The 21,558-nt window shown below is 33.7% G+C and overlaps 1 protein-coding gene across 5 annotated transcripts in view; it reads right to left on the bottom strand.

Moving 5' to 3' along the window:
• Positions 1-21,558, bottom strand: part of CCSER1 (coiled-coil serine rich protein 1) — a 1,396,684-nt gene that overhangs the window by 767,394 nt on the left and 607,732 nt on the right. For all 5 annotated transcript variants that reach the window (XM_057502445.1, XM_057502443.1, XM_057502446.1 and 2 more), the window contains exon 7: positions 10,036-10,113. In XM_057502445.1, coding sequence (XP_057358428.1) covers positions 10,036-10,113 — 78 coding nt within the window. The remainder of the gene's footprint in view (positions 1-10,035; positions 10,114-21,558) is intronic.

The raw sequence follows: 21,558 nt of genomic DNA, 5'->3' as shown, positions 1-21,558 counted from the left end.
CTTTAAGTCTTTGCATGTCTTTGGGTTTGAGGTGAGTCTCTTGTAAGCAGCATATGGATGGATCTTGCTTTTTTATCCATTCTATTTCTCTGTGTCTTTTGATTGGTGCATTCAGTCCATTTACATTTAGGGTGATTATTGAAAGGTATGAATTTATTGCCATTGCAGGCTTTAAGTTTGTGGTTACCAAAGGTTCAGGGTTAGCTTCTTTACTATCTTACTGTCTAACTTAACTCGCTTGTTGAGCTATTATAAATGCGGTCTGATGATTCTTTATTTCTCTCCCTTCTTATTCCTCCTCCTCACTTCTTCATATGTTGGGTGTTTTGTTCTGTGCTCTTTTTAGGAGTGCTCCCATCTAGAGCAGTCCCTGTAGGATGCCCTGAAGAGGTGGTTTGTGGGAGGCAAATTCCCTCAACTTTTGCTTGTCTGGGAATTATTTAATCCCTCCTTTATATTTAAATGATATTTGTGCTGGGTACAGTAGTCTTGGTTCGAGGCCCTTCTGTTTCATTGCATTAAGTATATCATGCCATTGTCTTCCGGCCTGTAGGGTTTCTGTTGAGAAGTCTGATGATAGCCTGATGGGTTTTCCTTTGTAGGTAAACTTTTTTTTCTCTCTGGCTGCCTTTAATACTTTGTCCTTGTCTTTGATCTTTGCCATTTTAATTATTATGTGTCTTGGTGTTGCCCTCCTTGGATCCCTTGTCATGGGAGTTCTGTGTACCTCTGTGGTCTGAGAGGCCATTTCTTCCCCTAGTTTGGGGAAGTTTTCGGCAATTATTTCTTCAAAGACACTTTCTATCCCTTTTTCTCTCTCTTCTTCTTCTGGTACCCCTATAATGCAGATATTGTTCCATTTAGATTGGTCACTCAGCTCTCTTAAAATTCTTTCATTCCTGGAGATCTCTGCATCAGATTCTCTGCATTCCTGATCTCTGTTTTCTAGTCCATTAATGGTCATTTACATCTCGTCCATTCTGTTTTGAAGTCCTTCCAGAGCTTGTTTTATTTCTGAATTCTCCTTCCTTAGTTCTTGCATATTTCTCTGCAAGTCCATCAGCATGGTTATGACTTTTATTTTGAATTCTTTTTCAGGAAGACTGGCTAAATCTATCTCCCCAGGTTCCTTCTCAGGGGAAGATGTAGCAGATGCCGAAGCTGTCTGGGTTAGTCTTGTCTGGATCATATTTTTTTGCCTTTTCATGTTGACAGGTGCTATTGACTGTCAGCTGGGAGGGCCAAAATTTTCACTTGCTCCTGGCCTTTCTTTACTGGGACAACTGCGACCCCTAGAGGCTTGTGTTGGGTAATTGCGTGTAGGCTGGGTCTTTGTGTCTTGCCCGCCGAAGTGTAGGAATTTCCCTTTCTGTGGGCGTGGTTTGCCTTAGGCTGTTTCTCTGCTTTCGCAGCACCCGGAGAGGTAATGGACGGGGGTGCTGTTTGGCTGTTTACCTCCGTGAGGGGTCTCAGAGCTGTTGCCCAGGGGGTTATTGCGCCCGGTTTTCCCTATAATTTCCAGCCACTGGGCTGTGACCTGTGTTGTTTCCGTCTAGCTGTTAAATCCCTGTCCCTTTAAGACTTATAAAATCACTTGCTTTTCTTTGTCACAGGGGCATCAGCTTCGGCACCCGCTCAGAGGTCTTGCTGCCCTATTTCCCTAGTTTCCAGCCCTCCACGCATGCACTGTGTCTGCGCTCTGGTGCGGGTGGCTGTGGCTGGGTGTTTAGCAGTCCTGGGCTCCCTCTCCCTCCTGCCGGGAGCTGGGGGGAGGTGTTCTCGGGTCCCGCCGGGCCGGGGGTTGAATCTTACCCCTTTCACCAGGTGCTGGGATCTCGCACATGTGGATGTAGTCAGGCTGTTGTCCTGTGTCTTCTGGTCTCTCTTTTAGGATTAGTTGTATTTGTTGTATTTTCAAAAATATATATGTTTTTGGGAGGAGATTCCCACTGTCCTACTCACGCCGCAATGTTGGCTCTGCCCTCTCAACTTAAATTTTACTTTGTGTTTATAATCAAGAATTTAGCAAAACAAATTTTAAAGCTAAAATTGTTTGATATTCTCAACCACAAGATTAAGTTAATTCAAACATGGTGAGATTTAAGTGAGGTTTTCAAATTTAATACAAACTAAAATAGCATTAGAAAATAGTCAAATCAGCACAAAGATTAATATATATATGATCACTTAAAGAAATCTATTTCCTCTTACATTCCCTCCACATACCCAAGCTCCTCATATGTGCCTGAGAACTTAAACAGTGCTGAGAAGTGACTTAAGAAAAAAATCACATCTCAATACAACAGATGAAAGGTCTCTGCAATATTTGTCATTCCCCATCAAAAGAGGAGGCTTATTTTTCTTTCCCTTGAGTCCAGGTTGGTCTTGGGTGTAGAGGAGTCAACAAAACAGTCCTGAATACATCTGTTATGGACTGAATTGTGCCCACCACCCATAGTTTATATATTGAAGTTCCAATTCCCAGTACCTCAGAATGTAACCTTATTTGGAGATAAGGGCTTTACAGAGGTGATGAGGTTAAAGCGAGGCCATTCGGGCCGGCTCTAATCTAGCTAATCTAATCTAATTAGCGTGCTCACAAGAAGAGAAAGAGATCCCAGGGATGTGCACACACAGAGAAATGACCATGAGAGGCCACAGCATGAAGGACATCTGGAAGCCAAGGAGAGAGCCTCCCTGGAAACCAGCCCCAATGGCATGCTAAACTTGGATTTAAAGCTTTTACCCCTACGTGACATGTCATATATTTTTTGTCATCTATCTATGCTCACTATAACCCAAATACTATTAAAGTAGGAATTTAGTCTGAGTTGTTTACATTGAATCACCAGTGCCTAGAATATCATCAAAATTATGGTTGGTACTAAATAAATTTGGAGATTTCTTCTTTCTTCTCCCTGATTTTTTCTTCCACTAAGATCTAAAGAGTCGTGTCTCTGTCTCATAATTATTGAACTATAAGAATACACATCAAACTATAAATTAAATCTAGCTTTGCCTGTATGGTTTCAGTTACCTGAGACAGAAAACAGATTATTGGAAATGTGTTTTTTGAAGGGTTGAAGAGTAGCCCAAGTAAAACTGACATTACCTGCCATCTCCCAATTAGTTCCCCTATTTCACTACTACTAACAAAATTAAACCAAACCAACAAACAAGATTTTATTAATCTCTACATTATGGCATCTACTTATTTGTGACATCATAAATTGGCTAAAGAAATAAAAATGGAAACAGAGAATTTTAGAATCAGAAATAATCTTCGACATGACTTTTTTTTGATATTCCATGTACAATCCATTAACAAATTCTGCTGACACACATTCAAAGTGTGTCCAAACCCCACCAATGCTTACCCTCTATACCTTTAGCACTTCAGTTTAACCTGCCATCATCTCTCAACTATAGGAGCCCTTGCTTTCAATAAATAAAATATCTCATGTGAAAGATACATCCCTGTACCAGGGGGTAGAAAGATATCCTTACCATCAGAGACAGAAAATTCAGGGCCCAAAAGACCATGTAAACAAATTCTGCTTAGATTCCTTGCTAATTAATACCCAAACATAAGTTTCTTTGTCCTGTTAATGCCTCAGAAATTTATTGATTCTTTAAATAAAAGCTGCCTGCCTTGGTCAATTCTTAGGTTCTGTATTTATGAGACCTCCATACAACAAATTAATTTTTTTTTTCCTGTTAATCTGTCTTAGGTCAATTTAATTCTTAGATCCGCCAGAAGAAACTTTAAGGATAGAGAAAAAAATTTTCTCCCAATACCTTCCTTGACCATCTCTTTTGAGACAGCAATGTAACTTCAGTCACTTTCTACCTTCGAAATCCTATTTTATTTTTAATCCTAACATTTATCATTCCTATATGATGTATATTTTATTGTCTGTCTCTTCCCACTAGAACCCAAATACTATCAAAGTAGGAATTTAGTCTTTGTTGTTTACATTGAAGCACGAGTGCCTAGAATATCATCAAGAATATGGTTGGTACTCAATAAACTGATTCATCAACAAATGCATCAATAATAGATGGCCTAATCAGAAATGGCCAGAAATGTAAAATGTACCACTTGGAGTTCTTTGGAGAGATTGAAAAGTGATATCCAATAATAAGAGAGGCCATTAAATTTACAGAATGAAAAACAATAAACCCACACACAAAATCTAAATCTCTGCAGGATATACAACAGATGATGGGAAGGTCAAGCCACTATCTGACTCTTCTTTCCCAGAGTCTCCACATGTGCTCTTTTCCACTATGTTGTTAGACAAAATAAACTGATATCATTTAATATATTCATGTTATAATGTAGAATAAAAAAATATCAACAGTGTTTTATTCACAATGTGTTTTTTCCCAATATCTAATATGATTGAACAATGTTACTTCAGTGGAACTTGCATTTAGGTTTCCAGGTTAACTCAGGGGAGTGTGTTTGGGAAATAAAAAAAAATACACTATGGTTTATTCCTGATAAAATGATACCACATGCCCTTATGACTACAGTAACTGTGTTTCTTTTTTCCAAGTAATGTTTTATTATATTTATCAGTTTTCTCATAAGACAAATTCATTATATTTACTCCTTCTCCCTCATACTGAATGAACATTTCCATTAATAATTTTTCATAAGAAGAAACTGATATATGAGCTCATCTGAATACTTGAGGGCATAAAATAAATAGTGTGACTTCTAGGAACTAATATAAAATATTATTCCTCATCAAAGTAAAGGATTTATGTTTAAAATATATTTCTAATCTCACATTTGGAAATAAAACACAAGGGTTTGAGTGGGAATATTTCTGCTACATCTTATTTATAACATATGGTACTTTCTTGCCTTAAACTTAAGAGGTATCTTTTCTATAAAATGTAGTAGTTAACACATATACTGAATAATGTGTGCTTTTCTAACTTCTATTTCTTAACTTGTTTACCCTTACAAGAACACGGCGAAGAAGTGGTTGCTGTTATTCCCATTTTATAGATGGTGGAATTGAGACACAAAGTAATTGGCTCAAGGTCACAGAGATAGAAAGTGGCAGAACTGAGATTTGACCCCAGGTAGTTTCCTAACTAGGTTGCATTGCCTATAATGTTCCAACTCTCTTCTAGGCTTTCTTAAAAATAAATATTGTCCTTTAAGGACTTTAGAAACTATAGTAAAAAATTCTTCAAACTATGATCCATTCAAATAGTTGACTGTTGATTGTGGTATATCTTCCTATGCACTATTTCATAAAATTTAGAGCAAACTGTGTGTGTTTCTATATGTTACTAAGTACTGAGTTTAGGCTCTATAGTCAAGTCGAGTTAGCATAATTTCTCCTCCTGACAACCCAGCATTGTATGACAGGAAATATTTTTTGAGACATCAATTTATTACTCTGTTTCCACTTCTCTGTCCCTTGTTTAAACAAGGTGGCTCTGTGCTTCTTAACAGTGAGATTGTGTCAAAGCAGAAGACTTCAGACATTTTAGACAATTCCTTTCCTCAATTCTTTTTCTAAAAAGTACACTGGGGAGACTTTTCCAGGCCCTGTATAATCTCTGAGAGAAATTTTGAGAGAGAGAATTTCTCTAGTCTAGACTAAATGGTAATTTCTGAGAATAAGGAAAGAGTCAGACAACTTTGGATTTCACAAGGAGAGGAGACCTAGCTAGACAAGAGGAGCCCAGCCCCACTCTGAGTCAACTCCTGGGACACGTGGCTGGACCTCAGAGAGGGGAGCTCCACTGTGTGCTGGGCACTGGATAACTGACCTCATTAGACTCTAGGAACCCAAGTATCATAGTAAAGCAGCAATTAATAGGCCAAGAAAGGCAATAAGCTATTTTTATTTTTAGACTTTGAAGACTGGTGAATATTCTTCATGCCTATGTGTACTTTTGAAGCAGAATCTAAAGAAAATTAAAGCTGAATTTGTTTCTATCCTGTTGAATTGTCACAGGATAAGGATAAAGGGTAAGATAAGATAATACCTTTTTTCTAAATATATCTAATCAAAGAAAAAATGCTTTTTGGAGGAAAAAGGACCAAAATCTAGTTATCATACTTCATTAAAGCAAAAATAAATTAAAAAATATGTGATAAATGTGGTTGGTGAAAGGAACATGGCCATAATAAAATTTACTATTATGGAGGGGTCAGGAACAATGAGCTAACTCTAGCTTCTGCAGTGTTAGTGCCAGGAATGGATTGAGGATGTTAATAACTCTGTATATACACATACAATATTTATACTAAATATTTATAATAAATAAACCAAATGGGTCATTTGACTAAAGAACAGTCATTTTTGGTGGTCCAAAGGCACTTTTAGTGTGGAATATCTGATTGAGCTAACATAGGGAGAGAGGAGGCAGGTTTTTAGTGCAAGTGATTAGACAGTTGAGAAAAATCAGGGAGAATGGAAGGAAGGGTAGAATAGGGTAGGATGCACACATCAAAATTAACATGTCAATTTGGTTTAGTGTTGTTCCACAGAAAAACACAAAATTGCAATTAACAGTTAAGGAACCTACTGTCTTTTTTCCCCAAATTAAAGTCAGACAAATGATCTTGAAGTTTTTTTTATTCTATTATGTTATGATTATTTGATAAAATATTATTTTTAAAAATAATAAATACTAAATTTGTTATCCCTTGGCCCTTCCATAGTGACATAATGGCATGTGACAGACAACTTGGATATATAGTTTATATAACTCTAAATTCTTTATTAAAAAAGCAGAGGTTATACGTTTAACTTTTGTTTCCAAATATATGTCCATAACAATAGTCTGCAATGATTATATGAACTTGGAATCCTAGAAACTTCTCAGCACCGAGAATCTGACAGGGAAATCTGTGAATTTATTACTTGCAGTTATATGTACAGCATTATGTACTATACATCTTCTTCTAAGAAGGGACAGACTTAAATGCTCTCATGGCCAAGTATGAGTTCAATAGGTAATGTTGATAACTATGATGAACTGGTGTTCATATGCCCTGCTCAAAAGAGAAAAAAAATGTACTTATCTCTTTTCAAGCAATTCCATCTGTGAGAAAGGCACAGAATTCCCAGATCTTGCATTTGTTTAAGGGAAGAGTGGATGGCTTTTTATGGGAAATGCCATCATTTTTTAAAAGCTAACTAAGCCAAAGCCCTATAGCAATGGGCTTTAAATGATAAGTGCAAGAAGTTTAGCAGGAGGTGAACTGTTCTGGGGAAGGGGAGGGTTGAGGGATGGTAGATGTACAGAGAAGTGGGTAAGAACATGGGGCTTGGGTTATCTCTCAGTGCAGATCTGTTTTTGTGTAAAACTTATATTGAAGAATGAGCTCCAGAATTAACTGTATTGAAAAATACTGCCTTATTGTAGAATAGAAGCTCTGGTCCCAAACAAGATTTAATTGTTATCTTTAATTCATGTATCTCCAGAGTTTAACCTATCCCTCTTGACTCCTTGGGAGAGTCTCCAGCATGCTACCCAGTTTTCTTCCACATTTAATATGATGCATTCTATTGTGGCATATTTCTATCACTAGTCAATTTTGCATCTAACATGCAAGTCAAAAATAAAAGAGGTATTAGTGGGAAAGTTATTATATTTTATATATATATATATATATATATAAAGTATATTTTATATATACATAAAACATGCCATTTGTCATTATTTCAAATGGTGTGGTTAACATCAATTTAATCTGAATGTCCTTCCATAATTTTTAAAGAAAGCATTCACCTTGATAAGCATTTGAGCGGAAATAGGATATCTTCCTCCAAGTGTTGCACGACTATGTCCAAAATAGGCCAAGAGAACGGATGGAAAACTTTTCTTTTAGTAAGCTGATTACTTCCCAGGAGAGAAGATAAAATCAAGTCCCTCGACCAACTACAAAAACTTATCTTTCAGGGGTCTTGCTCTTTTAATATTAGAGCAGAAGATTAAGGAGTTGGGTGAGGGAATCACTGTCTTAGAAAAGGAAGTTAAGGGTTAAAGTGGATTAGTCTTATTTTAACATCAAAGACCCTGCCACATTCATGCGCAATGAGAAAAAAGATCATCTTTTATTCTAATTACGATATGGTCAAATATATTTTCAACAAAGCTATAGACACAAGTAAATTATAATGTCAGGATTTTTCACAAAATGGTTATAAGAAAACTTAAATATCCTCTCTGTGTTAAACAGTTTTCAACACATTTTTACAATTAGAATGCAGAAACTGTTAAGGTGTATCTCAAAGTAATTTCTGTATATTTTATATTTATATAAAGAAAACTAAGTATTCTATTACTCATTTACATGATAACAATCTATAAACTAAAAATAAAAGAAACATGCAGGAGTTTTATTTAATAATTTAAAACCTTAATTTTTGATACTTTTAAATACTAGTGGGATGTTTTTATATCTGATAAAAATTTTTGAACTCATATAAATAATATTCCTTTCAAAAAGTAAATTAGGAGGTACTATATTGCCTACCAAAAGCCAATATTCTGCATTATAAGCACTTGAGAGTTTTAATTGCTTGTAAAACCACCTATACACATTAACAGAAAAATAATATTGATCTCTTAGAACAGTCAGAGAAAGTAAGTAAAATAATTATTCATAGTAAGTTTTTGTCAGCAGATTTTGGAATATATCTGACCTTTTCTTCTACTTCCACTAAAAAATACATTAATTTTCAGAGAGTACAGTCATTATCAAAATACTAAAAAGAGAAAATGGTTTCTAGTGACACTTTGGGAGTCCAATTAAAATCATGTTAGAGATACGATTTCTCTGTAAATTTTGTACCACATACCATAAGATGGAAATATCAAATTATACTAAACTTTGAATTAGGATATTTTCTTCTTTTGTTGTAGAATAATAAAGAAATATTTCTCAATTTATAATGTAATCAGAATACTATTCAATATTTAACAATGCTCTGATATGAAACATATTTCTAACAATTATTATTGTCTATCATTAAACAACAAAGCATCCACAATTAGAGAACTTTATAAAGACCCACAATGGAGTTTATATCCTCCTATTATTTTCATTTTAACAATGCAGCAAATACTAAGTATGTGAAAATCCATGCCAGTCACTACACCAGGTATAAGCAATAGAAAGCTGAATAAACTATACTATTCATATGAAAAAAACAATAATAATAATTTTATGAGAAAATACAAAAAGTAATAATGAACACCAAAACATGCATCTACTTGTCTTTAAACAAAACTAAACTGAAAACATTGCACATAAGTGCAAGACTCCGTTTACAATTTTTTCCTATGATCTGAAGGACTACCTTTGTTATAATTTAATGAAATCCAAACATCCCTGGTACAAATATAAAATAGCTGATCTATGAACGTTGAATTAAAGAGAAATATCTCATCTTCAACAGCAAAATAAGAAGACAATTTCATACTTGTAATGTGTATAGCCTCCCAAAATGAAGAATTCTATTAATAGTACAACTTAAATACTTACTTGTATATTTTTAAAAATGTTTTTAAGATATGATGTTTGAAGGAATGATTCCATATTTCATTTCTTGATTTTGACTATTTTTTGTGAAGATCACATAGTTATTTATAACTTTGAGTCATCAATAAAAATTTAACCAGCTAATTAAAATTTAAACCACTTGGTGAGGGCCAAACAATTCATTCTAAATTTATTGCTTAAATTATATAAACAAAAGAATTGAAGACTCTAATTTGTGTGACATCAAGCAATTACAATGAAATCCCTGTCTCTCTTGCAAGGCAAATAGTGTGTTCCATAAACATTTTAAGTTCTATTCCAAACCCTTACCTCTGTTTAACTAGAAAGACAAAAGAACAACAAAGTAGATTTTTAACATTTGGAATAAGATCCTTACAGATTAAAACATTCTCTTCATTGTCTATGCATTAACTATTTTACGAGAGTAAAACAGATATTTAGTAACTATTCTAAAATATTACAAACAAGTATTATTATTATTTTTTTACCTTAAAAGGTAATGGCTCTTCAGTAAGAGGACTAACAGGAAGGGAAGTGGTACTACTTGCTGGACTCATATCTGCACTCTGCAAGGAAAACAAAATTGAATTAAAGATATACTTTTTGTAGTCATTTTTGTTCTTCCTAATTTGAATGTTATTCCTTCTTTTTAAAATGAAAAATGCACAAATGAAATATGGGTGGAAAAAATTCAAATTATTATTATATAGCTAAATGATTCATTAGATCATTTAATCTACATGATTCTAGTAAGAAATAAAGTTATCTGAGAAATTATTCAAATTATCAATTCCTAATTTACATTTCAAGTGGACTGTATTAAAATACAATGATCATCTCTTTCTTCAGAATTACATTTCCTTAATTTATATTTGTACCTTTTCTTTGAAAATTAAATCATATCTGGAACAATTCACTGTGTTGCTATTTCAATGTCTTTCAGGTTGACTTAACAAAGATGTACTATTGATTTTTTCATTTGATGGATATTTAAGTCATTGTACCCAGTTTTTATTCATTATGAAAACCATATCTGCCATTAATATCAGTTGCAAAATGAAAAATACTAATATTCTAAAATTTCCATATTCACAGCCCCTGATATATTACAACCTTCCTTATTATACTGTGTTAAACAAAAAATTTAATGACAAAAGACTTACACAAATATGAGAATTACTGGAATGTTACTAATACTGTTCTAGTACATTAAAAATATAATTGATTAAACATTTTAAATAAGAGATTAACATTAAAAAGGATATGGATTAGAAGCTTGTCATTAGTTCTTCTGAAAGCAAGGAAGATTCTGATAATAGGTAGCAAGAGAAGTTATTTTACAAATTCTTAATTAATTCTCTCAGAGGAATTCTTCCATTTAAGTAGATAAGCAAATAAAACATTGAAAAGAATGTACACCTACATTATTCAGCTTGGTTTTCCAAATGTGCATACACACACATCCAGAAAATACTGCAGTAAAGATTACAGCAGAAAAATGAATTAACTTTAGTTGAGATAAGGGAACAAGCAGAAAAGTTTGGCTGATTGAAGTTCCAACAAAAGAAGAAGTTCAAAGAATAAATTCTTCAACTGCTACAAATTCTTAGCATCTCTTTTAAATTTTTATTGAAATACTGTTAATACACAATCTTATATTGGTTTCAAGTATACAACACAGTGGTTGAACAGTTGCCCACATTATTAAATTGTCACTGTCCCTAGTGTGGTTACTGTCAAAAAAGGAAGATGTTAACAGAATCACTGACTATATTCTCCATGCTGTACTGCCATGCCTGTGACCAACTTATATTATGATTGAGAATTTTTATGCCCTTTTATTCCCTTCACACTCTCCACTCACACACTCCACCCCTTTCTCCATGGTAAGCACTAGTCACTTCTCAGTGTCTATTACTCTACTGCTGTTTTGTTCATCCATTCTGTATATGCACCACTTCTTTATCCATTCATCCATTGATCGACAATCAGGTTGCTTCCATATCTTGGCTATTGTAAATAATGTAACAATAAACATAGGGGTGCATATGTCTTTTTAAATCAGGGATTTTGTTTTCTTTGGTTACATTCCTAGAAGTGGAGATGCTGGGTAGAATGGAATTCCTATTTTTAGTTTTTTGAGGAACCTCCATACTGTTTTCCAGAGTGGCTGCACCAACTAACATTCCCACCAACAGTGTAAGAGGTTTCTCTTTTCTCCACATCCTTGCTAACACTTGTTATTTCTTGTCTTTTGGATAGTGGCCATTCTAACCAGTGTGAGGTCATATCTCATGTGGTTTTGGTTTGCACTTCCTTGATTAGTGACATGGAGCATCTTTTCATGTGCCTGTTGGCCAACCGTATTTCTCCTTTGGAAAAATCACTGTTTAGGTCCTCCACTCATTTTTTAATCTGGTTGGTTTTTCTTGGTGTTGACTCATATGAGGTCTTTATATATCTTGGGTTTAACTCCTTATTATTTAAATTGTTTATGAGTATATTCTCCATATTGTAGGTTGCTGTTTTGTTCTGCTGATGGTGTCCTTTGCTGTATAGAAGATATTCAGTTTGATATAGTCCCATTTGTACAGTTTTGATTTTGTTTCTCTTGCCCTAGATATGTCCAGGAAAAAATTGCTAATGCTTATGCTTAAGAGATTTTTGCCTATGTTTTCTTCTAAGAGTTTTATGTCTTACATTCAGGTCTTTGATCCATTTTGAGTTTACTTTGTATATGGAGTTAAAGAGTAATTAGTTTTATTCTATTACATAGGATGTAGCTGTCCAGTTTCCCAACACCAGTTGTTGAAGAGGCTGTCATTTTCCATTGTATATTCATGGCTCCTTTATCATATATTAATTGACCATGTATATGTGGTTTATATCTTGGCTCTGCTCTGTTCCATTGATCAATCAGTCTGTTCTTGTGCCAGTACTATAATAAAATGTTTTGATTACTGTAGCTTTGTGTATCATCAAGGCAGGAAGTGTAACATTCCCAGCTTCATTCTTTCTTGTGATTGCTTTAGCTTTTCAGAATCTTTCGTGGTTCCATATGAATTTTAGGATTATTTGGTCCAGTTCATTTGAAAATGCCATTGGTATTTTGATAGGGATTGCACTGAATCTGTAAATTGTTTTGGGCAGGATGGCCATTTTGAAAATATTTTTTCCTATCCATGAGCACAGGATAGATTTCCATTTATTTCTGTTGCTTTAATTTCTCTTGTGAATGTCTTATAGTTTTCAGACTGCAAGATTTTCATCTCCTTGGTTATGTTTATTCTTAGGTATTTTATTATTTTTGATGCAATTGTCAATGGGATTGTTTTCCTGATTTCTCTTTCTGCTAGGTCATTGTTTGTACATAGGAGCACACAGATTTCTGTATATTAATTTTGTATCCTACAAATTCGGTAAATCCAATGATTAGTTCTAATAGTTTTTTTGGTGGAGTCTTTAGGGTTTTCTATGTATTACATCATATCATCTTCAAACAGTGACAAGTTAACTTCTTCATTATCAGTTTGGATGCCTTTTATTTCTTTGTTTTGTCTTGATTGCTGTGGCTAGAACATCTAGTACTATATTAAATAAGAGTGGTGAGAGGGAACATCCTTGTCTTGTCCCTGATCTTAAAGGAAAAGCTCTCAGCTTTTCACTATTGAGTATGATGTAGCTGTAGGTTTGTCGTATATGGCGTTTATTATGTTGAGGTACATTCCAACTATATCTATTTTGTTGAGGGTTTTTATCATGAATGGATGTTGAATTTTGTCAAATGCTTTTTCAGCATCTATTGAGATAATCATGTGGTTTTTATCCTTCCTTTTGTTAATGTGCTGTATGATGTTGATTGATTTACAAATATTTTACCATTCTTGCCTCCCTGGAATAAATCCCACTTGGTCATGATGATGATCCTTTTGATGTATTAATCCCTTTTGGTAATATTTTGTTGAGGATTTTTGCATCAATGCTCATGAAGGATATTAGTCAATAATTTTCTATTTTTGTAGTGTCTTTGGTTTTAGTATAGAGTGATGCTGGTTTCATAGAATGAGTTTGGAAGTATTCCCTCCTCTTCTACTTTTTGAAATACTTTAAGAAGGATAGGTATTAGCTCTTATTCAATAGACTTCAGATGTGAAGCCATCTGGTCCTGGACTTTTGTTTATAGGGAGTGTTTTGATTCTCAATGCAATTTTGTTACTGGTAATTGATTTGTTCAGATTTTCTATTTCTTTCTGGGTCAGTCTTGGAAGGTTATACTTTTCTAGGTATTAGTCAATTTCCTTCAGGCTTTCTGGTTTATTTGGCACATAATTTTTCATGGAATTCTCTAATAATTCTTCAGTTTGTGATGATTTCTTTTTAATTTCTGATTCTGTTAATTTGTATATTCTCTCTCTTTTTCTTGATAAGTCTGGATAGGAGTTTGTCTATTTTGTTAATTTTTTCCAAGAACCAGCTCTTGTCTTCACTGATTTGTATCATTTTTTTATGCTGCTCCATATTTATTTCTGTTTCGATCTGTATTATATCCATCCTTCTCCTAACGTAGGGTTCATTTGTTCTTCTAGTTTCCTTAACTGTGAGTTTAAACTGTTTCTTTGGGATGGTTCTTGTTTCTTTAGGTAGGTATGTATTTCCATGTACTTCCTTCTTAGAACTGCTTTGGAGTGTAACACAAATTTTGGACTGTTGTATTTTTGTTTTCATTTGTCTCCATGTACTGTTTGATTTTTAATTTGTTCATTGGTCCTTTGATTATTTAGAAACTTATGGTTTAGCCTCCATGTGTTTGTCGGCTTTTTGTATCTTCTTTGTGCAATTTATTTATAGTTTCAAATCATTGCAGTCTGAGAAACTGCCTGATAAAATTTCAAATCTCTTTGAATTTACTCAGGCTCCTTCTGTGGCCTAGTATGTGATCTATTCTAGGAAATGTTCCATGTACACTTGAGACAAATGTTTATCATGTTGCTTTTGGGTAGAATGTTCTGTATGTATCTGTTAAATACATCTGGTCTAATATGTTGGTCAGTGCCTATGCTTCCTTATTTATTTTCAGTCTGGTTGTTCTGTCTATTGATGTGAGTGGTGTACTAAATTCTCCCAAAATGAGTGTGCTGCAACCTATTTCCCCCTTTAATTCTGTTAGTACTTGTTTAACATACTTAGGCGCTCCTGTGTTGGGTACATATTTGTAATGGTTACATCCTCCTCTTTGTACTTATTACCAATTTTTGTTCACTGGTCGTTTTTGTAGTTCCCCTCTGTTCTTTTCTTCCTCTCTTATATATTCTTCTCTTGTTTTGATAGTTTTCTTTAGTGTTGTGATTAGATTTCTCTGTTTCAATTTTTGTATATCTATTATAGGTTTGTGTTTACCATACGTTCATGGATAGCTTCCTAACTATATAACAGTCCATATTAAGTGACAATTCCTCTATTTCAAACACAGTCTAAAAGTACTTATTTATTTTCTTTTTCATCCTCCACACCTTATGTATTAGATGTCATAATCTTCATATTTTTGTGTATCCCTTAACTGATTTTGTATATAGTTTTTTGGTTTTTTTTACTTTTGTTTTGTTTTAATTTCATACTTGCCCAGTATGTAATTGGTCTTCTACCTTTACTGTGTATTTATTTTCATTGGTGAAAACTATTTAGGCTTAAGAACACTTCCATCTACAAAAGGCCCTTTAACATTTCCTATAATGCCAGTTTAGTGGTTATAACTTCCATCAGCCTTTGTTTTTTGTGAAATGTTTAACCTCTGTTTCAAATTTGAATGATAATCTTGCCTGGTAGATGATTCTTGGTTGAAGATCTTTCTTTTTGAATGAATAAAATATTTCATGCCACTCCCTTCTGGCTTGTAAAGTTTCTGCTGAGAAGTCTGCTGATAGCCCGGTGGGGTTTCCTTTATAAGTAAGCTTTTGCCTCTCTGGCTGCTTACAATACACAGTCCTTATCCTTAATCTTTGTCATTTTAATTATTGTATGTCTTGGTGCTGTCTTGCTGGGGTTCCTTTTGTTAGGGACTCTGTGTTTTCATGACCTGAGTATCTATTTCCTTCCCCAAACTGGGGAAGTTTCCAACAATTAATTATTTCCTAAGAATGACTTCCTATGCCTTTGTCTCTCTCTTCTCCATTTGGTACCCACCCCTCCTATGTGAATATCATTTCATTTGGATGGGTCACATAGCTCTCCTATTATTCTTTCATTCCTAGAGATTCTTTTTTCCCTCTGTTCCTTTGCTTCATTATGTTCTGGTTCTCTAATTTCCATCTCATTGATTGTCTCCTCTATGTGCAGCAATCTATTATTCATTCCCTCCATTGTATATTTCATTTCAGTTACTGTACTCTTCAGCTCTGTGTAGTTCTTTTTCAGCTCTTGTGTCTTGTTGAATTCCTCCCTGAGTTCTTTAATACATTTCTGAAGATCAGTTAGCATATTTATGACTGTTACTTTGTAATCTTTATCAACAATATTGGTGATCTCTGCTTCATTTCTTGCTGGTGTATTAGCCTGTAGTTTTGTTTGGAACAAACAAATATTCCTCTGCCTCCTCATTTTGTCAGGGTTTCTGTGTTTCTTCCTTGTATTAGATAGATCTGCTATGATTCCTTGTCTAGAGAGTAATGGCTTTAAGAAGAAGGTGCTGTGTAGTGCCCAGAAGCTCAACATTCTTTTTTACTCTCTAGGCCTGGTTCTCCTTTGTGGTGGAGCCCCAGTTGCTGTTGGTGGGCTATGGGTGGGGCTGCTTTTCTGTCTGTCTGTTGGCTGTAGTCTGTCTCAGTATGTAGGGATGGCAGGTTGTCAAGTTGCACAGTGGCTGGGCACATGTAGCATCTCTTTATTTTCAAAGTTATCTTCAATTCATTTGCTTCAAGTGTACAGCAAATGGGACACATCTTAAATATCCATTAAAGTGGGATTACTTCTGACTGTAATCTAGAAAGAATGGATAAGATCTATAAACATAGGAACCAAGATACTCAGTATAATTTTTATATAACCTACGTTATAAATTGATATAAGCCTGCACATTGAGCTAATATGTTTTAAAAGGGAAATCAGGTAATAACAATGATCTACTAAAGCACAAAAATACCTGTACCAGATAATTGAGGTGAGTTAGTTACTGATTTCATTTCTAAATTCATTCAGAGCTTCTTAGACATTTATTTAATGAAAATTAGGAAAAAATCTGAATTGCTGACTCTCACTACTTAATTATTTAATATAATGTATAAGCAAAGATTTTCTTAGGAATGAATTAATCACAGAATTCTAACAAGAAATGAGTGAAACTTCTTTTTGCAGCAATAGAAAAACAAGACTTGAGGTGTTTCTCTTATTAAATTCCTCATGAAAAATTAAATAAGTGATAACAGAAAGCTCACTTGTAGTTGAATTATCTGATATTTTCTCCAAGAATTGATATTCTGCACAGTTTATTAAAGTATCATGCCCTTAAATCTCATATATTCTGGAAAGAGAGATGACATTCAGTTGTCAAAATTTAAAAGCCTGGATCACATTCTTTTAGATGGTTTTTGAACTTCCATATGATGAGCTTAAAATCAAGCTTCATGGTTAACTTCCTTCAGGGTTGAGGTATCCCACAATTTCCCAGAAATAAATGTGTCATTCTAAGCACTATTAGAAAGAAGACTTCAAATTTGCATAACATAACCTTGATTCTTTGAATGTCATTCTTGGAGAAAACTTTTTGCTCTAGCTTTAACTTCCAAATCCATCTTATAGTGTGACACTTTAATTCTACTGCCTTTATGAAGTCTTGAGAAAAAAAATGTTAAAAAAAGAAAACAAATCAATCTTACATGACACCAGATAAACTGCACTTAATTAATAAGTTCAAAAATAAAGAGCAATAAATAGAATAAGTATATCTTCATTTTTAGCTTATCATTTTTCCATTTGCATTTCAGTGATCTGTAATTTATGGGTAATTCCAATTTGTTTATACTTTTAGATATCTGATACTATAGCAAACTATTAAGTCTTATTCATATTTCATATTTTAATTCATTTAGGCTTTCATTCAATGATAGCAAAACTGATGAAATTATGTATCTAAATACAAATTAACAAAGTGTTTAATAAGTCACATATGACATTTTTAAAAGCTAACAGCATATGTTCTTCCACAATTTTCTTCATAAATTTTTCTTTGTTAGAATTATGGCTCCATCTTCTTTTGAGATATTTTAGACTTTGAAAATGGTTGGTTCACAATAATGTGAAAGTGAATCCCTTGCAGATAGAAAAATTATTGGTAAAATAAGCAAATCATCCCAATAGAAGGAATCTCCTAATTTTCATGTTTCACACTTGGGTTTTTTGACCCTCTGGAGACTGCAGTGGACATCCTTGTTTTAAGACAGGTTATAAGAAGCCTATCCTAATTCTGAGAAGTCTCCTAAAACTCATACTAGAGTATTGTATGAGTGGAAATGTACAAAATGAACTCTGTTGGGTCCAGCTTCTTTCACTCAGCAAAATACTTTTGATTCATAATGTCATGTTTGCATGTTTCAGGAATCCACCGTTTCAATGTGTCATATTAAGCAGTAGGCCACAATTGTTTATCCAGTCACCTATTGGTAGAATTTGTGTTGCTTCCACTTTGGGGCTATTATGAATAAAGCCATGCTGAACATTTGTGCATGTATCTTTTTGTAGACAAATATTTTTATTTCTCCTGGATAAATATTTAACAGTGAAATCACTTGGGTCCTGTAGTAAATTTATATCTGTATTATGTTAATTTTATTACAAACTGACAAATATTTTCCAAAGGTGTTGCAATACTTGAATACTTTGTGTTCCAATTTGCACTGTCTCACAAACACTGATATTATAATTTTTGTGTTTTAATTTTAGCCATTTCATGGATGTGTAGTGGTAGCTTGTCATAGTTTTAACTTGCATTTCCATAGGTGACTAATGATGTTTAGCATCTTTTCACGTGCCCATTGACCATTAGATTTTGTTTTCTCAAGTCTCTGTTCAAATATTTTGCCTATTTTTCTTTTTTGTTGGGTTATTGGACACAAATTCTATGTCATATATGTTTATTATAAGTATTTTCACCCAGTGTGTGGATAATTTCTGCATTTTCTTAACACTTTCTTCAAAAGAACCAAAGCTTTCCATCTTACTTCCTTTTTTTTTTTCCATCTCTTTGTTTTTTATGTTTTTTAGTTTGGGTGATCCACCTAAGAAATCTTGTCCTTTCTCAGGGTCACAAAGATTTTCACTTATATTTTCTTCTATCAACATTTCTGTCTAATAAATGATGACAAAAAACAGCAGAATGAGGATTCTATTCTTTGAAAATGTTTTTGCAATTTCAAGTGGGTGATGAACATTAAATAACCTTGGTATTTGCACTGGATATGTTCTAGCATAAGACTTTCACAAAGTTTAATTTGTATTTTAGGAAATAACCTCAGAGATATGATAGCCAGTTCACTCATTAGATGGGAATCTCACAGTTACTAGTGGTTTAACATACTTTAATTACAATAAACAAAAATACAGAGATATTACCTGCCATGGGTGTGTCAAGGGAGAAGTCTTTGATACAGTATTGAAAATTAAGATACAAGACTCTCATAAGAATGGATGATTATGGAATGGTCCTGCAGATGGATAGCAAGCAAGAAAGAAAACTTTAGATGGGAAGAAGAATGCCTAGCAAAACAATGTGTCTATTATCTCAGAGACTGGTTCTTTTATTGTTGATACATCTGAGGAAATAAAGGGAACAAACAGAAATAGAAAGAGCTTTTTTAAATAAAATTCCAAGAGAAAAGGTGTCCTTTCTTGTTCAGTTTTCTCAACAGAATAAAAATTTATTTTGGCACAGAGAGAAGTTCTGCAAACACCATGCCACTTCTGTATATTAAGAGCTTCCACACAATGTCAGTGACAGGTTTAAATGAGAATGACACCATACTAGAGGAGAACAATGGCAGGGGTATGAATTTAACTTTTCTTAGCCCCAGTGAGATGGCTCCTAAAAATGTGTATGAATAATCAGGGACAATTTATCGAGAGGCTAGAAATAGCAGCTAGATGACCTCATTGAAATCCTTAGACTCAAATATCCTGGTATCAACTCTGACTACCACCCTACTACCTCCTCCATCAACACTGACTTCAGAATTACTAGAAGCTATTGTTGATGAGACAAAAATAAGTATATAAAATATAAGCATATAAAAAATAAGCATTTATATTTTTTTACTTACAGAGAGTGAACAGTAGTATGTGCAAATCATAATAGGTCTTCTTTTCCAAATAAATAATATGCATGGAAGGAATATGTTCTCTTATAATACTAACAATTTTTCCCAGGTTAAATGTCAGACCCCAGTTTGGGGGAATTGTATATTATCAGTTATTATAAACAATGCCTAAAATGTTTGGTTAGAAAATGTAATCAAGTTCACATGACAATTCTCAACTATCAGTGGCTAAAGTATATAGTTTTGGGATTTGACACCCAAAATACTGTCACTAAGGAAAGAAGGAAATTAAAGGGTAATACTGTAATTCCATACCAAACCAGAGAATGTTGATATTTTGACTGTCACATCTATATAAAAATATATTTATTATTGATAAATACAAATATATACTCATTGTAATAACAGCCTTCAGAAACATACCATTCTGTTCTTTTGACATGAAAAAAATGATGAACTCTCAATTGAGTTAGAAATGATCTCCTGTCACTTGATACAATAGATATTGTATGTGCAACAGTTTCAAGTTAATCATTTATATAACAAAATTTAATATTAAAAATATTGTTTTGAAATATTTTTTACCAATTCATAAGTTATTTTATCCATGAAAGTTAATTTTTACAAGTATTAAAAATGTTCATATTATATAAGCCAAATTTTACTTTCCCCTTGATTCTGGGGTAAAATGTATTAACTTTATTAAATAAAAGATTCTTTATTATCATGCTCAGTGTTTGGATCTTGATTTCTTCTAATAAAGGAACCACAGATCCTTGGAGAAATGGCCTACTCCAGGGACAGGGCAATGAATATATAGGATGATCCTGGAGCATCTTATTGTGCCCAAAATTAAGGAAGTGCTCAAAAGACAAAAGGATGGGGTATGTCAAAGAGACAAAGGAGCCATGTGAAAGCACTCCCAACTGCCAAAGGTGGAATAATTTGTGCAAGAAAACAAATAACATCATACTGTAGTATAACTCAAAGCACAAAACAAAAAAGAGAAAAAGTAATGAATTCATATGTAAATTTTAAGTAACTAAATAAAGGAGAAGAAAAAAAAGAAAAAAAACAAGTCTTTCTCATAGAAGAACCCCAAATAATTTATGAAGATACTCCCCTTCTTCAAGAGATGGAACTTAACACCCCACCCCCATCTCCAGGCTGTTCCCAGTGATTTACTTCCAAAAAGTAGATTATGAAAAAAAGGAAAAGGTAACATTACAGTGTAGAAACCCAGCAAATACCTTCTCAGCCAAGTGATCAAGATTAATACTGATTACTACTACATAGATAGCATGTAGATAATGCATAGATAGCATGATAATGTGGTAACAGGGTACTTCACTTCTGTGATCTTCTTCCCAAAACGCATGACCTCACTTGAATAATAAGGAAAACATTAGAGAAACCCAAATTGAGGGACATTCTGCAAAAATCCTGACCAAAGTCAAGGTTATTAAAGACAAGGAAAGTCTAAGCATTAATACAGATCATGTCAATAGGGAGATATGATGACTAAATATAATAATGAGGTATCCTGGGTAAAATCCTGGAACAGCAAAAAGGACCTCAAGGAAAACTGGTGACATCTGAATAAATTGATGAGTTCTTAGTTGTGTCACATGGACTTTGCTCAAGTAGGATGATAACAATAGGGGAAAAGGGATGAGGGGTGTAAGGGGTTCTCTGTGCTATCTTTGTAGC

Source organism: Manis pentadactyla, chromosome 5, assembly GCF_030020395.1.
Source record: "Manis pentadactyla isolate mManPen7 chromosome 5, mManPen7.hap1, whole genome shotgun sequence".
In the NCBI taxonomy this organism is placed as follows: domain Eukaryota; kingdom Metazoa; phylum Chordata; class Mammalia; order Pholidota; family Manidae; genus Manis; species Manis pentadactyla.
This window is presented reverse-complemented; position numbering and strand designations above follow the sequence as displayed.